We start from the raw sequence: 25,999 nt of genomic DNA, 5'->3' as shown, positions 1-25,999 counted from the left end.
TTTATATGCGTGGCGGCTAGAGTCCTCTCGTCCTCTGGCTTGAGATGGCTGCCACCTATGGGTCAGATGATTTTCTGCCAGCATTAAGCAATTGGTAATTAAATATTTTTAAAAAAATCCCTAAAAAGTGTAAAATTTTGGAAAATATTTTTCACGAAAATTCATTGTCACGCACAACGAGTCTGTGTGCAAAATGTCAGTTCGATTGGATCACGGGAAGTGGGTTAAAAAACGACTGAAAGATTTGCACGGTCGTAAGCAAGCAAGCAAGCAAGCACGCAAGTGAAGTACCGTTGATGACTCTTGGACACCGTTGGTGAGGCACACGTATTTATTCCGTACAAGTAGTCACAACTGTGGACATACAATACTAGAGGGGGTATCGCCCCCCTCACCCGGATAGCTGGGGATACTCTGCTAGCTACCCCTGACCTACCTCCTAGTCCTCCACTAACGGGCTAGGGTAGGCTTCCTGGCCCGACACTGGTCAGTCGGGCTACGGTACCCGGAGTCCCAGAGTACTATCTCTGGTTCATGGGACCACGCCGCTGGCTCGGTCCTGCACGGCCCTGACAAGGGCGGCGTCCCAGGGGAGTCCAGGGCTCTAGCTAGACGATCTTCGGTCTTCCCTCCTTAGCTAATACTGAGCCCCGAGCTCTCCGGCTCATCCCCATTTATACCCCCCGGAGGATCACAACTCCGGGCAACCCCCCAGGCTGCCCGGTGCGGACGTCGTTGCGGGCACCTCCCCGTGCACTCACGGAGCCCCGCCCACTGTGCTTGTTTCCCGTGTGATCCTATGCATACAGCCCTACACATACAGCCCCTCCGTAACAGCCCTACACAAGCACGCAAGCAAGCGAACTTAATATAAAGGATTTAAAAAAGGTCGTGGAAGCGACTTCTGGAATCCGGTCTTTATTTGTTTTTCTTTACAACACTCCACGCTGCTGACAGACAGCGTGAGAGGGATAGAGAGAGACAAGCGCAGCCACGTGGCAGCCTGGACCACGTGGCAGCCTGGACCACGTGGCAGCCTGGACCACGTGGCAGCCTGGACCACGTGGCAGCCTGGACCCCCGCTCCCGCGTGGCCTCTCCCTCCGTTCGTTCCAGATCTGACCACGTGTTGTCCGTCTCCACCCCTTTTAATACCCGGGTCACGTGGTACCTTTCCACCAATCCTGGTTAGCCTCTATGGAATCTTCCAGACTCCACCGTAGGCTCCCGGGACCATGCCCCTAGGCTTCCCCCCATTGGCTATGGACCAGGACCGGCAGAGCCAATCGTCGTGACGAGTTGTGATCCGTCAGCAACCCGGATATATCCTCACATTACACAAGGACAATGCATTTTAGAGTACTCTGATAATAGTGTTTGCATTGCCCTTGAAACTGATTGGCCTAGACCAGAGCTACAGCTTCCCCTATGGCCTTGTCTCATCACCGGTGCTGTAGATCAAAGATGGCCACACCACCCCATTCACAGGCACTGCCGCCGCTGCTGCTACTCGAAGCAATTGCCCCAATATTCCACGTGGACTAAACGGGGGAAACGTTGTCTTTGTGTTTGTGTTACGGATCCAAGGATTACCTCCCAGGACTCCCCTCCCCCAGGCCGGGGGTGTCCCGGGTTTTTTTTCTGTGGACGACAGAAGCTTCCTCAGGTCACCGGTATGCACACACACACACACTACCATACCGGATGCTTGCTAAACCCACACACTCTAACTCTGTCTCCACACACACACACACACTACCATACCGGATGCTTGCTATACACACACCACTCTGTGTCTTCACACACACACACACACTACCATACCGGATGCTTGCTAAACCCACACACTCTAACTCTGTGTCTCCACACACACACACACACTACCATACCGGATGCTTGCTATACACACACCCTAACTCTGTGTCTCCACACACACACACACTACCATACCGGATGCTTGCTATACACACACCCTAACTCTGTGTCTCCACACACACACACACTACCATACCGGATGCTTGCTATACACACACCACTCTGTGTCTTCACACACACACACTACCATACCAGATGTTTGCTAAACCCACACACCCTAACTCTGTCTCCACACACACACACTACCATACCAGATGCTTGCTATACACACACTCTAACTCTGTGTCTCCACACACACACACACTACCATACCAGATGTTTGCTAAACCCACACACCCTAACTCCGTGTCTCCACACACACACACACACTACCATACCGGATGCTTGCTATACACACACCACTCTGTGTCTCCACACACACACACTACCATACCGGCTGCTTGCTATACACACACCACTCTGTGTCTCCACACACACACACACACACACTACCATACCGGATGATTGCTATACACACACCCTAACTCCGTGTCTCCACACACACACACACTACCATACCGGATGCTTGCTAAACCCACACCCTAACTCCGTGTCTCCACACACACACACTACTATACCGGATGCTTGCTATACACACACTCTAACTCTGTGTCTACACACACACACACACTACCATACCGGATGCTTGCTATACACACACCACTCTGTGTCTTCACACACACACACACACTACCATACCGGATGCTTGCTAAACCCACACACTCTAACTCTGTGTCTCCACACACACACACACACTACCATACCGGATGCTTGCTATACACACACCCTAACTCTGTGTCTCCACACACACACACACTACCATACCGGATGCTTGCTATACACACACCCTAACTCTGTGTCTCCACACACACACACACTACCATACCGGATGCTTGCTATACACACACCACTCTGTGTCTCCACACACACACACACACTACCATACCGGCTGCTTGCTATACACACACCACTCTGTGTCTCCACACACACACACACTACCATACCGGATGATTGCTATACACACACCCTAACTCCGTGTCTCCACACACACACACACTACCATACCGGATGCTTGCTAAACCCACACCCTAACTCCGTGTCTCCACACACACACACACACTACTATACCGGATGCTTGCTATACACACACTCTAACTCTGTGTCTACACACACACACACACACTACCATACCGGATGCTTGCTATACACACACTCTAACTCTGTGTCTCCACACACACACACTACCATACCGGATGCTTGCTAAACACACACACTCTAACTCTGTGTCTCCACACACACACACACACTACCATACCGGATGTTTGCTAAACACACACACCACTCCGTGTCTCCACACACACACACTACTATACCAGAGGTTTGCTAAACCCACACACCCTAACTCCGTGTCTCCACACACACACACACACTACCATACCGGATGCTTGCTTAACCCACACCACTCTGTCTCCACACACACACACACACTACCATACCAGATGCTTGCCAAACACTATAGACTACAATATACACTACACTATACACTACACGACTATACACTACACTATACACTACACAACTATTCACTACACTATAAACTACACTACTATACACTACACTATAAACTACACTACTATACACTACACTATACACTGCAGTATATACTAGTGCTGTACTAGTGACGAATTAGCATGTTCTGTTTACGTGATAACCCCTTACTAGTTGGCTGTGTCGGGTGGTGGTGGGTTTTAACGACACAACATTTATACATGTACGCGATTTAACCACCCAAAATAATGGATGATATTGGTCGCGAAAGCCTTCCAACGTCTTCTTGGTTCTTTCGGTAAAGTCACGTAGAAGGGAAATAATAAAATAATAAAAATAAAACATAATAAAATAATTCTCACGACGTTTCGGCCACAATGCAAGCAGCCTGGGGTGTGTCATTCAGACTCTGTCTTCTCGACAGACCTGTTCTTCACCTGAGGACGGCTGCTTGCATTGTGGCCGAAACGTTGTGAGAATTATTTTATTATGTTTTATTTTTATTATTTTATTATTTCCCTTCTACGTGACTTTACCGAAAGAACCAAGAAGATGAATCCCTGCAGTCACGAAAGCTTTAAATCGAAATTTAGCCTTCCACGTGTTAAAGTGACAACGGCGGCGGCGGATTACGCCCCATTGGCGATGTTCCCCCCAGTCCACCACCACGACCGCGAGTTGGCCTTCAGCTGCAGCTACATTGAGACGAGCACTTCAACACACAACCAGTGTGCTGTACTAGTAATATACACTACTCTACTATACACTACACTATACACTACACTACTATACACTACTATAGACTACACTAGTATACACTACACTATACACTACTATACACTACACTACTATACACTACACTATACACTACACTACTATACACTACACTATACACTACACTACTATACACTACACTATACACTACACTACTATACACTACACTATACACTCCACTACTATACACTACACTATACACTACACTACTATACACTACACTATACACTACAATACTATACACTACACTATACACTACACTATACACTACACTATACACTATACACTACACTATACACTACACTATACACTACTATACACTACACTATACACTACACTATACACTACACTATACACTACACTATACACTACACTATACACGTGTTAAAGTGACAACGGCGGTGGCGGCGGATTACGCCCCATTGGCGATGTTCCCCCCAGTCCACCACCACGACCGCGAGTTGGCGTTCAGCTGCAGCTACATTGAGACGAGCTCCGTGCAGAGGGACAGCGTCGGCGACTGTTCTCCCTCCGCGTCCTCCTCCTCCTCCTCGTCGCTCGCCTTCAGCTTCACGGGGCTTGACGAAGAGAGGTTCTACTCCATACCAGAGGGTACCCGCCATGCGTCTCCCACGATCACCGGCGGCGCTCACCGCATGCCTCAATGTCTCTCTGTTGTCTCCCCATGTCTCCCCGTGTCTCTCTGTCTCTCCCCCGCGTATCTCCCTGTCTTTCTCTGTCTGCCCGTGTCACTTTCTGTCTCTCCGTGTCTCTCTGTCTCTCTCACATGTGTCTCCCAATTTCTCTTTCTGTGTCCCCATGTCTGCCCGTGTCTCCCCATGTTTCTCTGTCTCCCTCCCGCGTCTCTCCCTATGTATTTCTCTGTCTCCCCATGTCACTCTCTATCTCTTCGCGTCTCCATGTGTCTCCCCCGCGTGTCTCCCTGTGTCCTTCTTTGTCTGCCGTGTCTCCCTGTCTCTACCCTGCGTATCCTGCCCGTGTCACTCTCTGTCTCTCTCCCATGTGTCTCCCAATTTCTCTTTCTGTATCCCCATGTCTCCCCGTGTCTCCCCATATCTCTCTGTCTCTCCCCCACGTGTCTCCCTGTGTCTTTCTCTGTCTCCCCGTGTCACTTTCTATCTCACCGTGTCTCTCTGTCTCTCCCACGCGCATCTCCCCGTGTCTCTCTCTATCTCACCGTGTCTCTGTCTCTCACCCGCGCGTCTCCCCGTGTCTTTCTTTTTCCCCCTTCGTGTCTCCCTGTGTCTCTCTGTCTCCCCGTGTCTCTCTTTATCTCACCGTGTCTCTGTCTCTCCCACGCACATCTCCCCGTGTCTTTCTCTATCGCCCCGTGTCTCTCTGTCTCTCACCCACGCCTCTCCCCGTGTCCCTCCGTGTCCCAGGGGAGGCGGTGGGCAACCACGTCCGTGACCCCGACACCTCAGAGTTGGGACTCTCCTCCGCCTCCCTCCCCGGGCTGGGAGGCTGCGGCGAGGGCTACGCCGTGGGGGGAGACCCCGAGGCTCCCTGGCGGGGGGTCACCGCTGCTGGGGAGGACCCCGCCGCGGTGGTGGTGGTGGGCGGCGGTGCCGGGGGCTACGCCGTGCCGCAGCACGGAGACAGCGGCGTCTACGCCAGGCCCCTGCCCTCACCGGTGACAGAACTGCTGCACCTTGTCTAGACAGGGGAGGGGGGTGGGTGTGTCTGCTTCACCTTGTCTAGACGGGGGGGGGGGGGGTGTACCTGCTGCACCCTGTCTAGACAGGGGGAGGGGTTTCCCTGTAGACCTGCTGCACCCTGTCTAGACAGGGGGAGGGGTTTCCCTGTATACCTGCTGCACCCTGTCTAGACAGGAGGAGGGGTTTCCCTGTAGACCTGCTGCACCCTGTCTAGACAGGAGGGAGGGGTTTCCCTGTATACCTGCTGCACCCTGTCTAGACAGGAGGAGGGGTTTCCCTGTATACCTGCTGCACCCTGTCTAGACAGGAGGGAGGGGTTTGCCTGTATACCTGCTGCACCCTGTCTAGATAGGGGAGGGGTTTCCCTGTCTACCTGCTGCACCCTGTCTAGACAGGGGAGGGGTTTCCCCTGTATACCTGCTGCACCCTGTCTAGACAGGGGAGGGGTTTCCCTGTAGACCTGCTGCACCCTGTCTAGACAGGGGGAGGGGTTTCCCTGTAGACCTGCTGCACCCTGTCTAGACAGGGGAGGGGTTTCCCTGTAGACCTGCTGCACCCTGTCTAGACAGGGGGAGGGGTTTCCCTGTAGACCTGCTGCACCCTGTCTAGACAGGGGGAGGGGTTTCCCTGTATACCTGCTGCACCCTGTCTAGACAGGGGGAGAGGTTTCCCCTGTAGACCTGCTGCACCCTGTCTAGACAGGAGGGAGGGGTTTCCCTGTAGACCTGCTGCACCCTGTCTAGACAGGGGAGGGGTTTCCCTGTATACCTGCTGCACCCTGTCTAGACAGGGGGAGGGGTTTCCCTGTATACCTGCTGCACCCTGTCTAGACAGGGGGAGGGGTTTCCCTGTAGACCTGCTGCACCCTGTCTAGACAGGGGGAGGGGTTTCCCTGTATACCTGCTGCACCCTGTCTAGACAGGGGGAGGGGTTTCCCCTGTATACCTGCTGCACCCTGTCTAGACAGGGGGAGGGGTTCCCCTGTAGACCTGCTGCACCCTGTCTAGACAGGGGGAGGGGTTTCCCCTATAGACCTGCTGCACCCTATCTAGACAGGAGGGGTTTCCCCTGTAGACCTGCTGCACCCTGTCTAGACAGGGGGAGGGGTTTCCCTGTAGACCTGCTGCACGCTGTCTAGACAGGGGGAGGGGTTTCCCTGTATACCTGCTGCACCCTGTCTAGATAGCAGAGGTCGCAAACGGGTTTTGATTCCTTACCCGTACCCGGCCGCACCAGGGTCGCAATCGGCTACCCGTACCCGTACCCGGCCGTACCAGTACCCTACCCGTACCCGGCCGGGTATCGGGTAGGGTACGGGTATCGGGTACCCGATTGCGACCTCTGGGATGAAGCCACGTTGCAGGCACGGGTGGATTGATTCTAGGAACTTGAATTGTGAGAAGAGACAAGACGTTGGGAAATGAGTGACAAACGGTGACTCACCAGTGACTCACGGCCTACCCGTACCCGGTCGGGTACGGGTAGCCGGGTATCGGGTAGGGTACGGGTATCGGGTAGGGTACGGGTATCGGGTACGCGGTTGCGACCTCTGGGATACGGCGAGCTTTGACCCTTTAGCCGCAGCGGTGAGCCTCTTGTCTCCGAGGCAGCGCGGAGGAGTTAGAACCTCGGACACGGCTGACTCAGAGCGCTGTTCACCCTCCTCATGCCCACTCCCCACCCTACTCCACACACTTTCCTATCCTCCCACTCCTCCACCTCTACCCCCACCTACTCCTCCTCCTACCCCCCCCTCAACCCCCTCAACCCCCTCCTCCTCATCCACCCCCTCCAATTCATCCGCCACCTCCACACCCCTCCTCCCCCCCCCTGCTTCCCCCCTCTCCCCTCACACCTTTACCCCCACCCCTACTACCCCCCCCTACTCCACCCCCTCCTATCCCCCTCCTCCCCCCCTCCTCCCTCCTCTTCCCCCCCTCCCCCGCTTCTCCCCTCTCCCCCCCACCCCCCCTCTCCCCCCCACCCCTACTCCACCCCCTCCTCCCCCTCACCTCCCTCCTCTCCCCCCCTCCCACTTCCCCACTCTCCCCCCCCCCCACCTTTACCCCCACCCCTACGACCCCCCCTACTCCTCCCCCCCCCTCCTCTCCCCCTCCCTCCTCTTCCCCCCCCCCCTCCTCTTCCCCCCCCCCTCCCTCCTCTTCCCCCCCTCCCTCCTCTTCCCCCCCCCCCTCCCTCCTCTTCCCCCCCCCTCCCTCCTCTTCCCCCCCCCCTCCCTCTTGTTCCCCCCCTCCCTCCTCTTCCCCCTCCCTCCTCTTCCTCCCCCCTCCCTCCTCTTCCCCCCCCTCCCTCCTCTTCCTCCCCCTCCCTCCTCTTCCCCCCCCTCCCTCCTCTCCCCCTCCCTCCTCTTCCCCCCCCCTCCCTCCTCTTCCCCCCCCTCTCCCTCCTCTCCCCCCCCCTCTCCCTCCTCTTCCCCCCCCTCTCCCTCCTCTTCCCCCCTCCCTCCTCTTCCCCCCCCTCTCCCTCTTCCCCCCCCCTCCCTCCTCTTCCCCCCCCCCTCCCTCCTCTTCCCCCCCTCCCTCCTCTTCCCCCCCCTCCCTCCTCTTCCCCCCCCCTCCCTCCTCTTCCCCCCCCTCCCTCCTCTTCCCCCCCCCGCCCTCCTCTTCCCCCCCCCTCCCTCCTCTTCCCCCCCCCTCCCTCCTCTTCCCCCCCCCTCCCTCCTCTTCCCCCCCCTCCCTCCTCTTCCCCCCCCCTCCCTCCTCTTCCCCCCCCCTCCCTCCTCTTCCCCCCCCTCCCCCCTCTCCCCCCCCCCCTCCCTCCTCTTCCCCCCCCCTCCCCCCTCTTCCCCCCCTCCCCCCTCTTCCCCCCCCTCCCCCCTCTTCCCCCCCCTTCCCCCTCTTCCCCCCCCCTCCCTCCTCTTCCCCCCCCCTCCCCCCTCTTCCCCCCCCCTCCCCCCTCTTCCCTCCCCTCCCTCCCCCCTCTTCCCTCCCCTCCCCCCCCTCCCCCCCCTCCCCCCCCTCCCCCCTCTTCCCCCCCCTCCCTCCTCTTCCCCCCCCTCCCCCCTCTTCCCTCCCCTCCCCCCCCTCCCCCCTCTTCCCCCCCTCCCCCCTCTTCCCCCCCTCCCCCCTCTTCCCCCCCCTCCCCCCTCTTCCCCCCCCTCCCCCCTCTTCCCCCCCTCCCCCCTCTCCCCCCCCACCTTTACCCCCCCTTCTCCTCCCCCCACTCCCCCCTCCCCCCATCCCCCCACCCACCCAGTCGCAGGCGAGCGGCCTGAGGCCTTCGCTGGGCCTCAGGCGTCACAGCGGAGTGCGGCACCGGAAGCGGAGCAGCCTGCGGCCCTCCAGGCAAGGCGGGGGGGGGGACTTCCGGGACGTGTCCGGCTCCGACGACGGAGGGGGCGGGGCCGGAAGTGGAGGCGGGGGAGGGGGAGGAGCCACCGCGGGGAGGGAGGGGGGAGGCGACGCGGGCGAGGGGGGCGCTCAGCGCGGGGCGGGGCCAGCTGATCGAGGTGAGGCTAAGAGAGGGGAGGGGGGGGGGTTGCGAGGGGTGTAGGGTTGGTGGGGAGAGGGAGGGTTGGGTGGTGGGGGTTTGTGGGGTGGCTAGGAGATGTTGACTACCTCGCCTGGTCTACAGGAGGTTGTGGGTTCGATCCCGAACCTGACGATGCCTGCTGCTGTATATTTGGCACCAAGAGATGTTAACTACCTCACCTGGTATACAGGAGGTGGTGGGTTTGATCTCGACCCTGACGATGCCTGCTGCTGCTGTATATTTGGCACAAAGAGATGTTGACTACCTCGCCTGGTGTACAGGAGGTCGTGGGTTCGATCCCGACCCTGACGATGCCTACTGCTGTATATTTGGCACCAAGAGATGTTGACTACCTCGCCTGGTATGCAGGAGGTCGTGGGTTCGATCCCGACCCTGACGACGCCTGCTGCTGCTGTATATTTGGCACCAAGAGATGTTGATATGCAAATTTTTTTGTCAAGGCACTCTTCCCCTTCCAACCCAGCTTAAATATACGCTGCCAAGCTTGGTGGTGTTCATTCAGACGCTATCTTCCCGACAGACCTATTCTTCACCTGAGGACGGCTGCTTGCGTTGTGGCTGAAACGTCGTGAGAATTGTATTTTATAATGTTTTGTTTTTATTATTTTATTATTTCCCTTCTATGTGATGACTTTACCGAAAGAACCAAGAAGATGTAGAGGGCTTCTTATTTATTTCTTCACACTCTAACGACAGGGTCACTGAGTAGCGCTGACTGACTCATAGCTTCTAGATTTGAAGCTTTCGTGACTGCAAGGATTCATACTCTTAGTTTTTTCGGTAAAGTCACGTAGGTAAAAAATGAAATTAAAATTAATAACAAGTATAACCCGTAAAAACAACGTTTTTCACTCTAAATCCTTTATATGCGTGGCGGCTAGAGTCCTCTCGTCCTCTGGCTTGAGATGGCTGCCACCTATGGGTCAGATGATTGCATTGCACCATTAAGCAATTGGTCATTAAATATAATATTTTTGTCCTAAAAAGTGTAAAATTTTGGAAAAATTGTTTCACGAACATTAATTGTCACGCACGACGAGTCTGTGTGGAAAATGTCAGCTCGATTGGATCACGGGAAGTGGGTTAAAAAACGACCGAAAGATTTGCACGGTCGTAAGCAAGCAAGCGAACTTAATATAAAGGATTTAAAAATAAAATAATAAAAATCACGACGTTTCGGAGGCAACACAAGTCTCCGTCATCAGGTGAGACCGTCACAGCCAGATTTGCTGTATTAAGTGAGGCAAAATTCCAAGATGCAAGTTCTTAAATACAAGTTAAGGGAGAGGAGGGGGGGGGGAGGAGCTTATCAGAATGTGGTCGCCAATGAATGGAACGTATCGGGAGGCGGGGGGGCTACAAGAGAACACGAGGTGTACGTAGACGTGGACGTGTTTGTGCGCAAGCCCCTGTTGGTGCACGTGATGACGTATTGGAAGGGGGAGGGGGCTAAATGACTCATAGCTTAGCCAACCGCATAGCGACGATGGCGACATACAACTATATAGCTGGCTGACTATGCAGCGAAGATGGCGACGAAGATATGACAGCGATGACAGCCAGGACCCGAACCCCCACGACAGCCCCAAACCCCCCGTTTGCCTCTCCCTTATATTCACCCAGCGTGGCCGCGCCCCTCTTCTTGAACTCTCCCGCGGGTTCCAGGAGCCTCCGGTTCCACCCCCTCGTTGACCCTTGGCCCAGTAATGTGCCCCTTGTGGTCGCTTGCATGTGTGTCATCCTATGCTGCACCCACACCCGTAGTTAGCGCTAATGGCCGCTAGATGGCACACTGTCATCACCCCCCCCCCCCTTCTTTACAAGATCACCACCAACATCATCATCATCAGCATCATCATCAACAACATCACCACCATCACCACCAACATCACCACCAACATCACCACCAACATCACCATCACCACCATCAACAACAGCATCACCACCAACATCACCACCAACATCACCATCACCACCATCAACAACAACATCACCACCACCATCACCACCAACATCACCATCACCACCATCAACAACAACATCACCACCACCATCACCACCAACATCACCATCACCACCATCAACAACAACATCACCACCAACATCACCACCAACATCACCATCACCACCAACATCACCATCACCACCATCAACAACATCACCACCACCATCACCACCACCACCAACATCACCACCATCACCACCAACATCACCATCAACAACACCAACACGAACCCAACGATAGCGGCTCACTACATCTCCCCCCCCCCCCTTGTACCGAACAGGCGGCGGTGGCGTCAACGTGGCGAGGACGGCGAGCGGCAACGTCTACGAGGCCGTCCAGACCGCCCTGCGCCGCCTCCGCTACGGCAGCAGCCGCGTCGGCAAGAGCGGCGGTGGCGGCGGCGGCAACGGCCGGAAGCCTCCGACGGCCGCCGGCGCCGAGGGGGGTTCCTCGCCGCGGTTCGGAGCGAGGGGCGGCCGCAAGTCCCTCCCCACGTCGGGCCTCTCGGAGGAGGACCGCCTCCGCCTGGGCCTCGCCGCCTTCCCGCGGACGCTGAGCGTCGGGAGCCGCCCGCCGGGCCCAGCGGCCCCCTCGGCGTCGTCCGGCCCCACGGCTCGCCGCTACCGCCGGAGGCGTTCCCAGCAGCAGCAGCAGCAGCTGCACCAGCAGCAGCAGCTGCACCACCACCACCAGCAGCAGCAGGCGGTGGCGATGGCGGTGGTGGTGCCGTACAGCGTGACCGCCGTGGTGGCGGTGGCGGCGGGAGAGAAGGGCCGCGCGGCGGGGAAAGACGCCGAGGGCGGCGGAGGAGGAGGCGGACGGAGGAGGAGGCCGATGCCGACGACGACATCCCAAACGAGCCCCCAGTCGCCGGCGCGCAGGAACGTGGCGGCGATCGCGGCGCAGTACGAGAGGAGAGCCGCGGCGGCGCATCTCCAGGCCTCTCCTAGGCCGGCGGCGATCGAACGGGCCTCTTCGCCCAGGCCGAAGGCCGAACAGGCCTCTCCCAGGCCGTCGCTCCAGCATGCTTTGCCTAGGCTGAAGGCTGAGCAGGCCTCACCCAGGCCGTCGCTCCAGCAGGCTTCGTCTAGGCCGAAGGCTGAACAGGCCTCACCCAGGCCGTCGCTCAAGCAGGCTTCGTCTAGGCCGAAGGCTGAACAGGCCTCGCCCAGGCCGAAGGCTGAACAGGCTTCGCCTAGGCCGAAGGTTGAACAGGCCTCTCCAAAGCCCCTGCCACGGGGCACCTCGAGGCCCGCGGACGGCGCGGAAGCAAGCGACGGGCGTTCCCCCAGGGCCAAGCACAGGCGCAGGCCGAGCCTGGCCGCCATCGGTGAGATGGTGAGGAGAGCCAGCCAATCGGAGGCGAGGTCGAAGGGCGCGGCGTGCGAGGCGAGGGAGAAGGAGGGGGGGGAGTGAAGGGAAGGTCTAACGGCAGTCGCCGGAACCCCGCGGGGCTCACAAAAACCGGACATCTGTGGGGGAAAATATGCTTCTCGTTTTGAAGCTTTCGTGACTGCAAGGATTCATACTCTTAGTTTTTTCGGTAAAGTCACGTAAGTAAAAAATGAAATTAAAGTTAATGAAAATAAAATAAAATTTTTTTATTTTTTATTATTTTATTTTTTATTCATTTAATTTTTTACCTACGTGACTTTACCGAAAAAACTAAGAGTATGCTTCTCCTTGCTCAGCCTGATTCCACCTGCTGCTGTAGTGTAAAATTAAGATTCGCATTCTGAATAGGAATAGGCTTTAATTTTCTACCTACGTGACTTTACCGAAAAAACCTAACAATATGAATCCTTGCAGTCACGAAAGCTTCACATCTAGAATGATCAATATATATCTATCAGGCATCTGGAGAAAAAGATGCTTTTCACGTGGCCCCTTCCTTTCGTCTAAAATAAAGATCATCCCGATCCGATGGTGGAGGATGTCAGTCTCCGTTGTTGGGGCGGTGTTTTTCCGTAACGATTCATCTTATTTTTTTGTTCCGATGCAGCAGACGTCGCTTTAGCGCTGCTCCCGATGCGTCGTTGTTGCCCAGGATAAGTGAACGCTAATGGCATCGGTGCTGAAAAAAAAGGAGATCTCTATACCCTTGTGTATATGCCCCGGCAAGGTAAGGTAATTTACCCTTTTTACCCGGGTAAAAGGGTTAAGGTAAAGGGTAAAGGTGTCGGCATGTCAAGGGGTAAGGTAAAGGGTAGGTTAAAGGTAGGCTCGTTGCTTTTTACCTTTTACCTTACCTGCTAAAGGGTAAAAGGTAGGGTAGAGTGATTGTATTGTGGAAAGGTAAAAGGTAGGGTAAAGGTAGGCTCGTTGTTTTTACACTTTTACCTTTTACCTTACCTGCTAAAGGGTAAAAGGTAGGGTAGAGTGATTGTATTGTGGTAAGGTTAAAGGTAGGGTAAAGGTAGTCTCGTTTCTTTTTACCTTACCTGCTAAAGGGTAAAAGGTAGGGTAGAGTGATTTTATTGTGGAAAGGTAAAAGGTAGGGTAAAGGTAGGCTCGTTGCTTTTTACCTTTTACCTTACCTGCTAAAGGGTAAAAGGTAGGGTAGAGTGATTGTATTGTGGTAAGGTAAAAGGTAGGGTAAAAGTAGGCTCGTTGTTTTTACACTTTTACCTTTTACCTTTTACCTTACCTACTGAAGGGTAAAAGGTAGGGTAGAGTGATTGTATTGTGCTAAGGTAAAAGGTAGGGTAAAGGTAGGCTCGTTGTTTTTACACTTTTACCTTACCTTGCCGAGGCCTACCCGTGTACATGGCGGATGCGTTCCACCATCAGCGTTATTTCTTACGCACGATAAATATAACGGACATCTGGGAAACGAGATGCTTCTCATGTGGCTCATCACGATTCCGATTCCGATAGGTCATCCTCCTGCAATCTAAAATAAAGATTTTCATTCTGATCCGATTGGAGGATTTCAGTGACGATTTCTGCGTTTCCGAGGCAGGCAGACGTCGCTTTTCGCTTGAAATGCGTCGCTGCCGATGCGTCGCTCCCAAGCGCTGATGGCATCGGTGCTGAAATAAGAAGGTCTCTCTACCATTGTGTACATGGCGGATGCGTTCCACCATCAGCGATATTTCTTACGTACGATCAGTACATATGTAATGTGAGGATATGTCCGGCTCACTGACGGATCACAACTCGTCATGATGATTGGCTCTGCCGGTCCTGGTTTATAGCCAATGGGGGGAAGCCTAGAGGCGTGGCCCTGACGTAATGGAAAGGTGACAGCTGCAAGTAGAGGATTGGTTCTGCTGGCTTTGGCCACAGCCAATGGGGAGACGAGTCAGGGGCGTGGTCCCGAGAGCCTACGGTGGAGTCTGGAAGATTCCATAGAGGCTAACCAGGATTGGTGGAAACGTACCACGTGACCCGGGCATTAAATAGGGGTGGAGACGAACGACACGTGGTCAGAACGGGAACGAACAGAGGAAGGGGGCCACGCGGGAGCGGGGCTCCGGGTTGCCACGTGGTCCAGGCTATCACGTGGTCCAGGCTGCCACGTGGTCCAGGCTGCCCACGTGGTCCAGGCTGCCACGTGGTCCAGGCTGCCCACGTGGTCCAGGCTGCCCACGTGGTCCAGGCTGCCCACGTGGTCCAGGCTGCCCACGTGGTCCAGGCTGCCACGTGGCAGTGCGTCTCTCTCTGTCTCTCTGTCCCTCTCACGCTGCCTGTCAGCAGTGTGAAGGAAAGCTGTAATGCAAGTTGAATAAAAGACGGATTCCAGAAGTCGCCTCAACGAGCTTTATTACACATATATACACCGTAGATCTGTGAAAAAAACATGATTCTCATGGTTCCGCCTGATTCCTCCCGCTGTTGAATGTAAGGATTCTCATTGTGCTCCAATTTGAGGATTTCTGTCGCTATAGCATCGTGTACATGGAGGATACGTTCCCCCATCAGTGATATTTCTCACGCACGATCAGTACTCTTAGGTTTTTTTGGTAAGGTCACGTAGGTAAGAAAATTAAAGTAAATAAAATCACAACGTTTCGGACGCAACACAAGCATCCGTCTTCAGGTGAGGACAACTTAGTGAAAGCACACTCGCAGTCACGGAAACTTCACATCTAGAAGTACGATCAGCAGAGGTGGGACAAAGTCATTGTTATGCAAGTCCAAGTCGAGTCGCAAGTCATCAAATTCATGACTCGAGTCTGACTCGAGTCCAAGTCACATGACTCGAGTCCACATCTCATAGGTGGGACAAAGTCATTGTTATGCAAGTCCAAGTCGAGTCGCAAGTCATCAAATTCATGACTCGAGTCTGACTCGAGTCCAAGTCACATGACTCGAGTCCACACCTCTGACGATCAGTATACTATGAGATCTCTTTTACCAGTGGCAAAATATAGTAGTAGGTTTTACCCTTTTAAACTGGTACAAAACTGACACCTTTATTCAAGGCATCATGTTTACAATAACCACAACACAAGTAGTTGTACGTCTTCTGGTGTCATCTGGTCCAACACCAATGGGGACTAGGCTCTAAAGAAAGCCGTCTCGGGTGTGGACCAATCAACTTCAATGACAGTGCATATTATTTTCATTATCAGAGTTGCTTCTTTTTGTTTGCTTTTTTGACTACTTGTGTTGTGGTCATTGTAAACATGATGCCTTGAATAAAGGTGTCAGTTTTGTACCAGTTTAAAAGGGTAAAAACCTACTACTATACGATCAGTATAGATACACACTGGAGATCTCATGTGGCCCATTGATTTTACCCGAAATTAACTCTGTCACTTATGATTGCAAGTTGTTGCGAGTCAGTGACTGCTTTAGTGTTAAAATATGGTGCTGTATTTTTAGGATAGTGTGTTTATAATATCATCATTTTATGTAGATATCCACATTTATTTAATATTTTTCTTCTGCAGTTTTTATTGAAAATGCAATATTTGACATCTTAAAAACCTGACGTGATGGACAAAAACTGATGCCAGATTTGGAATCAGCACCTCAAAATTACCTTAATACCATTGGAATACCTGATGCCAAAAAAAGTGTTGACCAGTGTGATAGCAGTTCAACCAAATGACTAATCACGTGGGGATTCTAACAAACTAAACTATTTGTTACACGGTTCTTTCGGTAAAGTCATCACGTAGAAGGGAAATAATAAAATGATAAAATGCGCTTATGGCCTACGAGAACTAGAAATAAGTAATATTTAAAAAATACTTTTTTTTGAAACACGCTTTAATGAAATGTACCGTACTAGTAATGGAAGAACTCCACGACTCCAAGAAGTGGCCCCGAAGGTTGCCACACAGCCAACGTCAGTTGAGCGTGGACAATTAGACCCGTAAAAAGATTGTGGAATATAAAATGTAATGATACAATATAGCAGAGGTGAGACAAAGTCATTGTTATGCAAGTCCAAGTCGAGTCGCAAGTCATCAAATTCATGACTCGAGTCTGACTCGAGTCCAAGTCACATGACTCGAGTCCACACCTCTGCAATATAGTATTGTCATCGGTAAGACGTAAGTTTACCAAGTTTGCAGTCGATACCACATTGGGAAGACGGTTGAAATTGAGTTACAGGATTTGAGGATACAACAGACAGAGTGAGTTCAATAATAAAAGCGTGTAAAATAAAAAGGGCCTCACAAAAAGAAAATGTTGACCGTGTATTTGTTTGTATGACTTTCAAAAATTTGACACCAAAATAATGTTCTTGAATAAATATATGTGTACATATAGCAAGGACAGGCTCGGTGTTTGTACAAAAAGGCAGTCACCCACCACCACCACCACTATCACGAACACCACCACCATTACCCTCACCACCATCACCACCACCACCATCACCACCACCATCACCACCACCACCCCACCACCATCACCACCACCATCACCACCACCACCCCACTACCACCATCACCACCACCATCACCACCATCACTACCACCACCACCATCACCACCACCACCACCATCACCACCACCACCACCACCATCACCATCACCACCACCACCATCACCACCACCACCATCACCACCACCATCACCATCACCACCACCATCACCACCACCACCACCACCATCACCACCACCACCATCACCATCACCACCACCATCACCACCACCACCACCATCACCACCATCACCACCATCACCACCACCATCATCACCACCATCACCATCACCACCACCATCACCATCAGCACCACCATCACCATCACCACCACCATCACCACCACCACCACCATCACCACCACCACCACCACCACCACCATCACCACCACCATCACCACCACCAACCCCACTACCATCATCACCACCATCACCACCATCACTACCACCACCATCACCACCACCATCACCACCACCACCATCACCACCCCCACCACCATTACCACCACCACCCCACTACCACCAACACCACCACCACCACCACCATCACCACCATCACCACCATCACCATCACCACCACCACCAACCCCACTACCATCATCACCACCACCACCAACCCCACTACCATCATCACCACCACCACCACCACTCCACTACCATCACCACCACCACCACTACCATCACCACCACCATCACCACCATCACCACCACCATCACCATCACCACCACCATCACCACCACCACCCCACCACCACCATCACCACCATCACCCCCACCACCACCATCACCACCACCACCCCCACCACCATCACCACCACCACCCCCACCACCACCACCCCCACCACCACCCCCACCACCACCACCACCACCCCCACCACCACCCCCACCACCACCATCACCACCACCACCCCCACCACCACCACCCCCACCACCACCCCCACCCCCACCACCACCCCCACCACCACCACCCCCACCACCACCATCACACCCTCAGCAGCAGCGGTTGAATGGCAGGAAGAGGAAGTAGCAGTGGGTGGGGGGAAGTAGGAAGTGGGGGGGGGGAGTGGGGGGGGTGGGGTCCCCCCCGCGCCCCTCCCCTCAACCCCATGGGAGAACTGACCCCCCCCCCACCCTCTGACCCAGAATCTGAATGTTTATATTGAGACTGCAAGACATTTGGGGGGGGGGGAGGGCATCTTATGAGCTTAGAATCTTGTTGTTTTTGTCATCACAGATGTCCAGCGATGTCCAGGCGAGACTAGTTTGTTGTCCTTAGCCACGACACCAGCACGGTTGGCTACGTACGGTGCGAAAGAAGTTCAACGTGCATACACTTCGCTATACACTACACTACTATACACTACACACTACACTATACACTACACTACTATACACTACACTATACACTACACTATACACTACACTATACACTACTATACACTACACTACTATACACTACACTACTATAAACTACACTACTATACAATACACTATACACTACACACTACACACTACACTATACACTACACTATACACTACACTATACACTACACTACTATACACTACACTATACACTACACTATACACTACACTATACACTACACTATACACTACTATACACTACACTACTATACACTACACTACTATACACTACACTACTATAAACTACACTACTATACAATACACTATACACTACACACTACACTATACACTACACTATACACTACACTATACACTAAACTACTATACACTACACTATACACTACACTATACACTACACTATACACTACACTATACACTACACTACTATACACTACTATACACTACTATACACTACACTACTATACACTACTATACACTACTATACACTACACTATACACTACTATACACTACACTATACACTACACTATACACTACACTATACACTACACTACTATACACTACACTATACACTACACTACTATACACTACGCTATACACTACACTACTATACACACTACACTACTATACACTACACTATACACTACACTATACACTACTATACACTACACTACTATACACTACACTATACACTACATTACACTACTATACACTACACTATACACTTCGCTATACACTACACTATACACTACACTACTATACAATACACTACTATACACTATACACTACTATACACTACTATACACTACACTATACACTACAATATACACTACACTATACACTACACTACTATACACTACACTACTATACACACTACACTACTATACACTACACTACTATACACACTACACTATACACTACACTACTATACACACTACACTACTATACACTACACTACTATACACACTACACTACTATACACTTCGCTATACACTACACTAAACACTGCACTATACACTACACTACTATACAATACACTACTATACACTACTATACACTACACTACTATACACTACACTATACACTACTACACACTACACTACTATACACACTACACTACTGTACACTTCGCTATACACTACACTAAACACTGCACTATACACTACACTACTATACACTACACTACTATACACTACACTATACACTACACTATACACTACTATACACTACTATACACTACACTACACACTACGCTATACACTACACTATACACTACTATACACTACACTACTATACACTACACTATACACTACACTACTATACACTACACTACTATACACTACACTATACACTACTCTACATTATCATGTCCCCATCCACTAGCCCTTAGGGGAGCTCCTGTTGTGCTCGTTAAAAAGCCGGACGGCACTTTACGCTTTCGCGCCGATTTTCGCCGCCGTAACGAGGTGACCGCCGTCTGATGCGAACCCGCTCCCACGCGTTGACCATTCCCTCGCGAGCCCTTTCTGCCACCAACATTTATTTTCTCTCCATTGGACTTGCTGCCGGGATTTTGGCAACTGCCCTAACACAAGTCGTCAACGCCCCAAACGGCGTTACGTCAGAGGTCGCAACCGGGTACCCGATACCCGGCTACCCGTACCTGGCCGGGTACCCGTTTGTGACCCTGGTGCGGCCGGGTACGGGTACGGGTAGGCCGTGAGTCACTGGCGAGTCACCATGTGTCACTCATTTCCCAACGTCTTGTCTCTTCTCACAATTCAAGTGCCTAGAATCAACCCACCCGCGCCTGCAACGTGGCTTCATCCCAGAGGTCGCAATCAGGTACCCGATACCCGTACCCTACCCGTACCCGGCCGGGTACGGGTAGCCGGGTATCGGGTAGGGTACGGGTACCCGTTTGCGACCCTGGTGCGGCCGGGTACGGGTACGGGTAAGGAATCAAAACCCGTTTGCGACCTCTGCGTTACAAGCACCTCAAGGACCGTACCACTTTGACTGCCTGCCGATGGGACTTCAAACAGCGCCTGCTCCGTTTCAAAGGCTGATGGAGTTAGTTCTAGCGGGATTGTAGTGGGAATCGCGCCTCATCTATCTGGATGACGTCTTCGGCCGCACGTTTGATGCAGCGGCTCCACGCGGTGTAATCCAGGGTGTGTGTGTGTGCGATCTCGTTGACTAGGGGTATGTAACATTGGTTGTGTGTGTGTGTCGTGGTGTAGGTGTATGTATCAGTGAGTGTGTGTGTCGTGGTGTAGGTGTATGTATCAGTGTGTGTGTGTATGTGTCGTGGTGTAGGTGTATGTATCAGTGAGTGTGTGTGTGTGTAATCTCGGTGTGTAGATGTATGTGTCAGTGAGTGTGTGTGTGTATGTCTCGTTGTGTAGATGTATGTAACAGTGAGTGTGTGTGTCTCGTTGTGTAGGTGTATGTAACAGTGAGTGTGTGTGTGTCTCGTTGTGTAGGTGTATGCAACGGTGTGTGTGTGTGTCTCGTTGTGTAGGTTTATGTAACAGTGAGTGTGTGTGTGTGTCTCGTTGTGTAGGTGTATGTATCAGTGTGTGTGTTGTGTAGGTGTATGTATCAGTGTGTGTGTGTGTTTGTGATCTCGTTGTGTAGGTGTATGTATCAGTGTGTGTGTGTCTCGTTGTGTAGGTGTATGTGACAGTGTGTGTGTGTCTCGTGGTGTAGGTGTATGTATCAGTGTGTGTGTGTTTGTGATCTCGTTGTGTAGGTGTATGTATCAGTGTGTGTGTGTCTCGTTGTGTAGGTGTATGTGACAGTGAGTGTGTGTGTGTGTGTCGTGGTGTAGGTGTATGTATCAGCGAGTGTGTGTGTCGTGGTGTAGGTGTATGTATCAGTGTGTGTGTGTGTCTCGTGGTGTAGGTGTATGTAAAGGTGTGTGTGTGTCTCGTTGTGTAGGTGTATGTAAAGGTGTGTGTGTGTCTCGTTGTGTAGGTGTATGTAACAGTGAGTGTGTGTGTGTGTCTCGTTGTGTAGGTGTATGTATCAGTGAGTGTGTGTGTCTCGTGGTGTAGGTGTATGTATCAGTGTGTGTGTGTGTGTGTCTCGTGGTGTAGGTGTATGTATCAGTGAGTGTGTGTGATCTCGTTGTGTAGGTGTATGTATCAGTGTGTGTGTGTCTCGGTGTGTAGGTGTATGTCTCAGTGTGTGTGTGTGTCTCGTGGTGTAGGTGTATGTGTCAGTGTGTGTGTGTGTGTCTCGTTGACTAGGGGTATGTAACATTGGTTGTGTGTGTGTGTGTCTCGTGGTGTAGGTGTATGTGTCCGTGAGTGTGTGTGTGTGTCTCGTGGTGTAGGTGTATGTATCAGTGTGTGTGTGATCTCGTTGTGTAGGTGTATGTGTAGTGGTGGTATTGACGTGCGCCGACTGTGACAGTGATGGATCACGGGGCGGCGCGGGGTGCGGGGTTGGGCACGCGTTGTGGGCGTGGTGTGGACGCGCGCGCCGGGAGTGACAGATGACGGGGCGGCGCGGCGTGAGTGGTGAGGCACGATGAGATGTGGGAAAAGAAGATCGTAGCCAGCGCCCGGCGATTGGTCGAATAAGTGGGTGCTCGCAGCGACGTCCGCAGGTGGGGTATAAAGGGGGACGCGCGAGAGCACTCGGGGAGAGTTACCCAGTTGAAGACCCGAAGACGGAGCTGAAGACCTAGTGCCACGAGACCCCTAGTCCCGCCGTCCTTGTGGGGACCGGGGCCCTGTGTGGCTCGGAGGCGAGGCTGTGGGACCCGGGGTCCGACGCCCCCGTGGGTCGGGCTGGGGACCCACAGTCGAGACGGATACCCCGGGCAGGGAGTGTCCCGAGTAGCTCAGTGGCGTTAGTCGCCGAGTAGCTAAGTGGATGTTGGTCATCCGAGTAGCTCAGTGGCGTTAGTCGCCGAGTAGCTAAGTGGATGTTGGTCATCCGAGTAGCTCAGTGGCGTTAGTCGCCGAGTAGCTAAGTGGGTGTTTGTCACCCGAGATACTAAGTGGATGTTGGTCATCCGAGTAGCTCAGTGGGCGTTAGTCGCCAAGTAGCTAAGTGGGTGGTTGTCACCCGAGATACTAAGTGGGTGTTTGTCACCCGAGATACTAAGTGGGTGTTTGTCACCCGAGATACAAAGTAGGTGTTAGTCACCTGTGAACGAGTTTGATAAAATAAAGAGTGTGTTACCCGTGAAGTCGTCTCCCGCCGAGTTACTACATTACAACTGGCGTCAGAAGTAAACCTGTCTTCAAGAAGTATGGACACAAGGAAGACTACCCGTACCCACGAGCGAGGTCGGGATGACGACGGCGTACCGGGGACACCGACCTCGGGAGTAGAGGACGAGGAGTTGCCGCCGATGCAGCACTTCGCAGTGATGGCCGACGCTCCGCTTGCCTCCGACACCAGCCTCCAGGACGCGCACTCCCGGTTGGCGGAGTTGCTACTCGCCGCCGCCGCTGTCTTGGCCGACATCTCCGTTCCAGCGAGCGGAAAAACGGCTGCGGGGGTCGTGGAGGAAGCGACGTTGGAGGATTCCCGCCAAAAGGCGCTTCGCGCCAAAAGTCTGGAAGTTGCCGCCGTTTTTGGGGGGCCGCCACCGATTGGCGGGAAAGACGGACGCCACGTGGCCGGACACCTCCGCGCAGCGCAGCCCACGTCATCAGCGCGCGCCGGAGCCCTCCATTTTGCGCCTGACAACCGAGCCGACATTTTACACAACTCCAGCGGAGCGCGGGAAAATCTCTCCGACGTCGACGACGATCGGGTCCTCCAGCAAAGATTGCCCGCGCTGTCGGCGTTCAAGGCGGATGGGGGCGACTGGGGAGCCTTCCAACGAAGGTTCCTCGCTCATCAGGAGATGTCGGGGTGGTCCGACACCACTGCCCTGCGTGCGTTGCCAGCGATGCTTGACGACGACGCGCTTGCAGCCTTCACATCTGCTGCAAGGTCGTCCCGCTCTACGCTCCAGGCCGCACTACACCTGATGGCGAAGGTGTTCGGGCCGCCCTCCACGTGTCGCCACCAGTTCTACGATCGGCGGAAGGTGGCTGGGGAAACGACGCTAGCCTACCGCACGGCACTACTCGCCTTGGCGGACGCAGCTTTTCCCCGCATGGATAAGGAGGGGAAGGACGCCATGGTGACGGAGCAGCTGCTGGTGTTGGCCCACGAGTTGGGGGTCCCCATCAACGTGGCAGACGAGATGGATATCTGCTCCCTGGCGATCGCCACGAGCATTCACGCGTACGAGGTCCTCAAACGCAAGCCGGGGGTCGTCTGCAAATGGGCGGGGAACGCGGCACTGGCCGCCACGATCGCCGAACCTCAGCCAGCTGCGGTGCAGGAGCAGGCCTTCGCTGCATCGCGTCCGGGGGAGTGGAGAACGGGAGGTCGTTCCCCCACACGTTCGCCCCGCAAGCTGGAGCAACCGAAACCTACGACGTCCGTCGTCTGCTACAACTGCGGCCTTCGGGGTCACGTCGCAGCCGGGTGCCGGGCCCCGCGTCAGCGCGCCACAGGACCACGTCGGGACGACGACCAGGGCCACAAGTCATCCCAACAAAACCCGGCAAGTCGCGGCACCTCACACGTTCGGTCCACAAACACGGCACATTCGGGTCGCCGCTTCGCGGTGGGGGGTTCGCGGCTGGGTGCCGGGGGTTCAATTCGGCGAGGGGGGTCCGTACGCGGCCCGCAAGCAGTCGAGTGGTCCGAATTGGCCCACAGGATCGTGGCTGCGTCGGCCGGGTCGTCCGTGGTAACGGGGTTCATTGACGGGGTTGAGGTCCGGGTGCTTGTTGACACGGGTGCGTCGGCCACCATCATCTCGGACCTTATTTATAACATTCTTCCCGTCCAAAGTAGACCCCTTCTGCCAGTAAACGTGCCATTTTATGCGGCGAATGGGGGATCCCTGGGGATCATCGGCCAGATTCGGGCGACTATTTGCATTGGTGACATTAAATTAGCGGGCCCTATTTTTGTATCATCATCGCTGGCCGTTCCCTGTTTGCTAGGTACGGACTTTTTGTCCAAAATGCCCATCAAAATTCTTATAGATCAGGCCTGCATAGAGCTTCCGTCAGGTCGGCGGGTTGCGTTCTTGTCGAGCCCTACCAAAGTGCGCACGGTTTGTGCGACGGTGCAGGCGCTGGCGACTCACACTGTACGGGTGCCCCCGGGATCGCAAATGTTAGTACCCCTTCGGTTCAGGAAGCCACTCGAGGTGGGTGCGGAGGCACAGGGGGTGCTGTTGGGGCCGTCAAACAGAGCCAGTAAGGGCCTCGACTTAGCGGTTGCTCAAACCATGGTGAGAGGGGACAGTGAGCCGTTCGTAATGGTCCTGAATACGGGGTCGCGGCCGGCCATAATTGCGCAGGGAACGGTGCTGGCTCACGCCGCGCCGCTACCCGTTGAGGAACGGCTCGTGGCTCAAGCAGATTTCACTGTCAAGTCGCATCCTCAAAGTGATGAGGGGACTGAGTGGTTGGACTCGCTGTGTGCGGGTTCTGCTAACTTGTCCGGGGTGCAATTGGGAGCATTGAGGGGTTTGCTCATCGAGTTTGCTGACGTGTTCAGCAAACATAAGTACGATATCGGCTGCACTGACCTGTTGCGCCACCACATAGCTACAGGGGACGCGGCCCCTATTCGTCAGAATCCCTTCCGGCTCAGCCCAGCCGAGAAGGAACATGTGCAATCGGCGGTTAATGATATGTTGGCGGCCGATATCATTTCGCCCTCTTCTAGTCCGTGGGGTGCTCCTATTGTCCTAGTAAAGAAACAGGACGGGTCCTTGCGGTTTTGTGTCGATTTCCGCCGCTTAAACAAAATCTCGATGGCGGATGCGTATCCGCTCCCCAGGATGGATGAGTCGCTGGATGCCTTGGCGGGAGCGCAGTTTTTTTCCACACTCGATCTGCTTTCTGGATTTTGGCAATTGCCACTCGATAACGAGTCTAAACCTAAAACTGCTTTCCGGACACCTGGGGGCCTATTTGAATTCAACCGTTTGCCCATGGGCTTACATTCCGCTCCCGCCACGTTCCAGAGACTCATGGAATTGGTTTTGTCGGGCCTCCAATGGGATACCTGTTTGATTTATCTTGACGATATCATCGTCTTTAGTCGGACTTTCGAGGAGCACCTCCAGCGACTGAGAGCGGTGTTCCTCAGGATGCGTTCCGCTAAGCTTAAATTTAAACCGGCTAAATGTTTTCTGCTTCGGGAATCGGTCAGGTATTTGGGCCATATCGTGAGTCGTTCCGGGATCTCGACGGACCCTGCTAAGACGC

The 25,999-nt window shown here is 53.6% G+C and overlaps 1 protein-coding gene across 1 annotated transcript in view; it reads left to right on the top strand.

Annotated features, from left to right (window-relative positions):
- The window catches only part of LOC144952965 (uncharacterized), a 29,816-nt gene extending 15,791 nt beyond the window's left edge, over window positions 1–14,025 (top strand). The window contains exons 5-9 of the mRNA XM_078883450.1: window positions 1,587–1,672; window positions 4,677–4,847; window positions 5,639–5,889; window positions 9,131–9,383; window positions 11,713–14,025. Coding sequence (XP_078739576.1) covers window positions 1,587–1,672; window positions 4,677–4,847; window positions 5,639–5,889; window positions 9,131–9,383; window positions 11,713–12,848 — 1,897 coding nt within the window. The 3' untranslated portion in view covers window positions 12,849–14,025. The remainder of the gene's footprint in view (window positions 1–1,586; window positions 1,673–4,676; window positions 4,848–5,638; window positions 5,890–9,130; window positions 9,384–11,712) is intronic.
- Window positions 14,026–25,999: the final 11,974 nt, after the last annotated feature.

This window comes from Lampetra fluviatilis, chromosome 71 (assembly GCF_964198595.1).
Source record: "Lampetra fluviatilis chromosome 71, kcLamFluv1.1, whole genome shotgun sequence".
NCBI classification, from domain to species: domain Eukaryota; kingdom Metazoa; phylum Chordata; class Hyperoartia; order Petromyzontiformes; family Petromyzontidae; genus Lampetra; species Lampetra fluviatilis.
The sequence above is the reverse complement of the archived record's forward strand: the minus strand, read 5'-3'. Positions and strand labels throughout refer to the sequence as shown.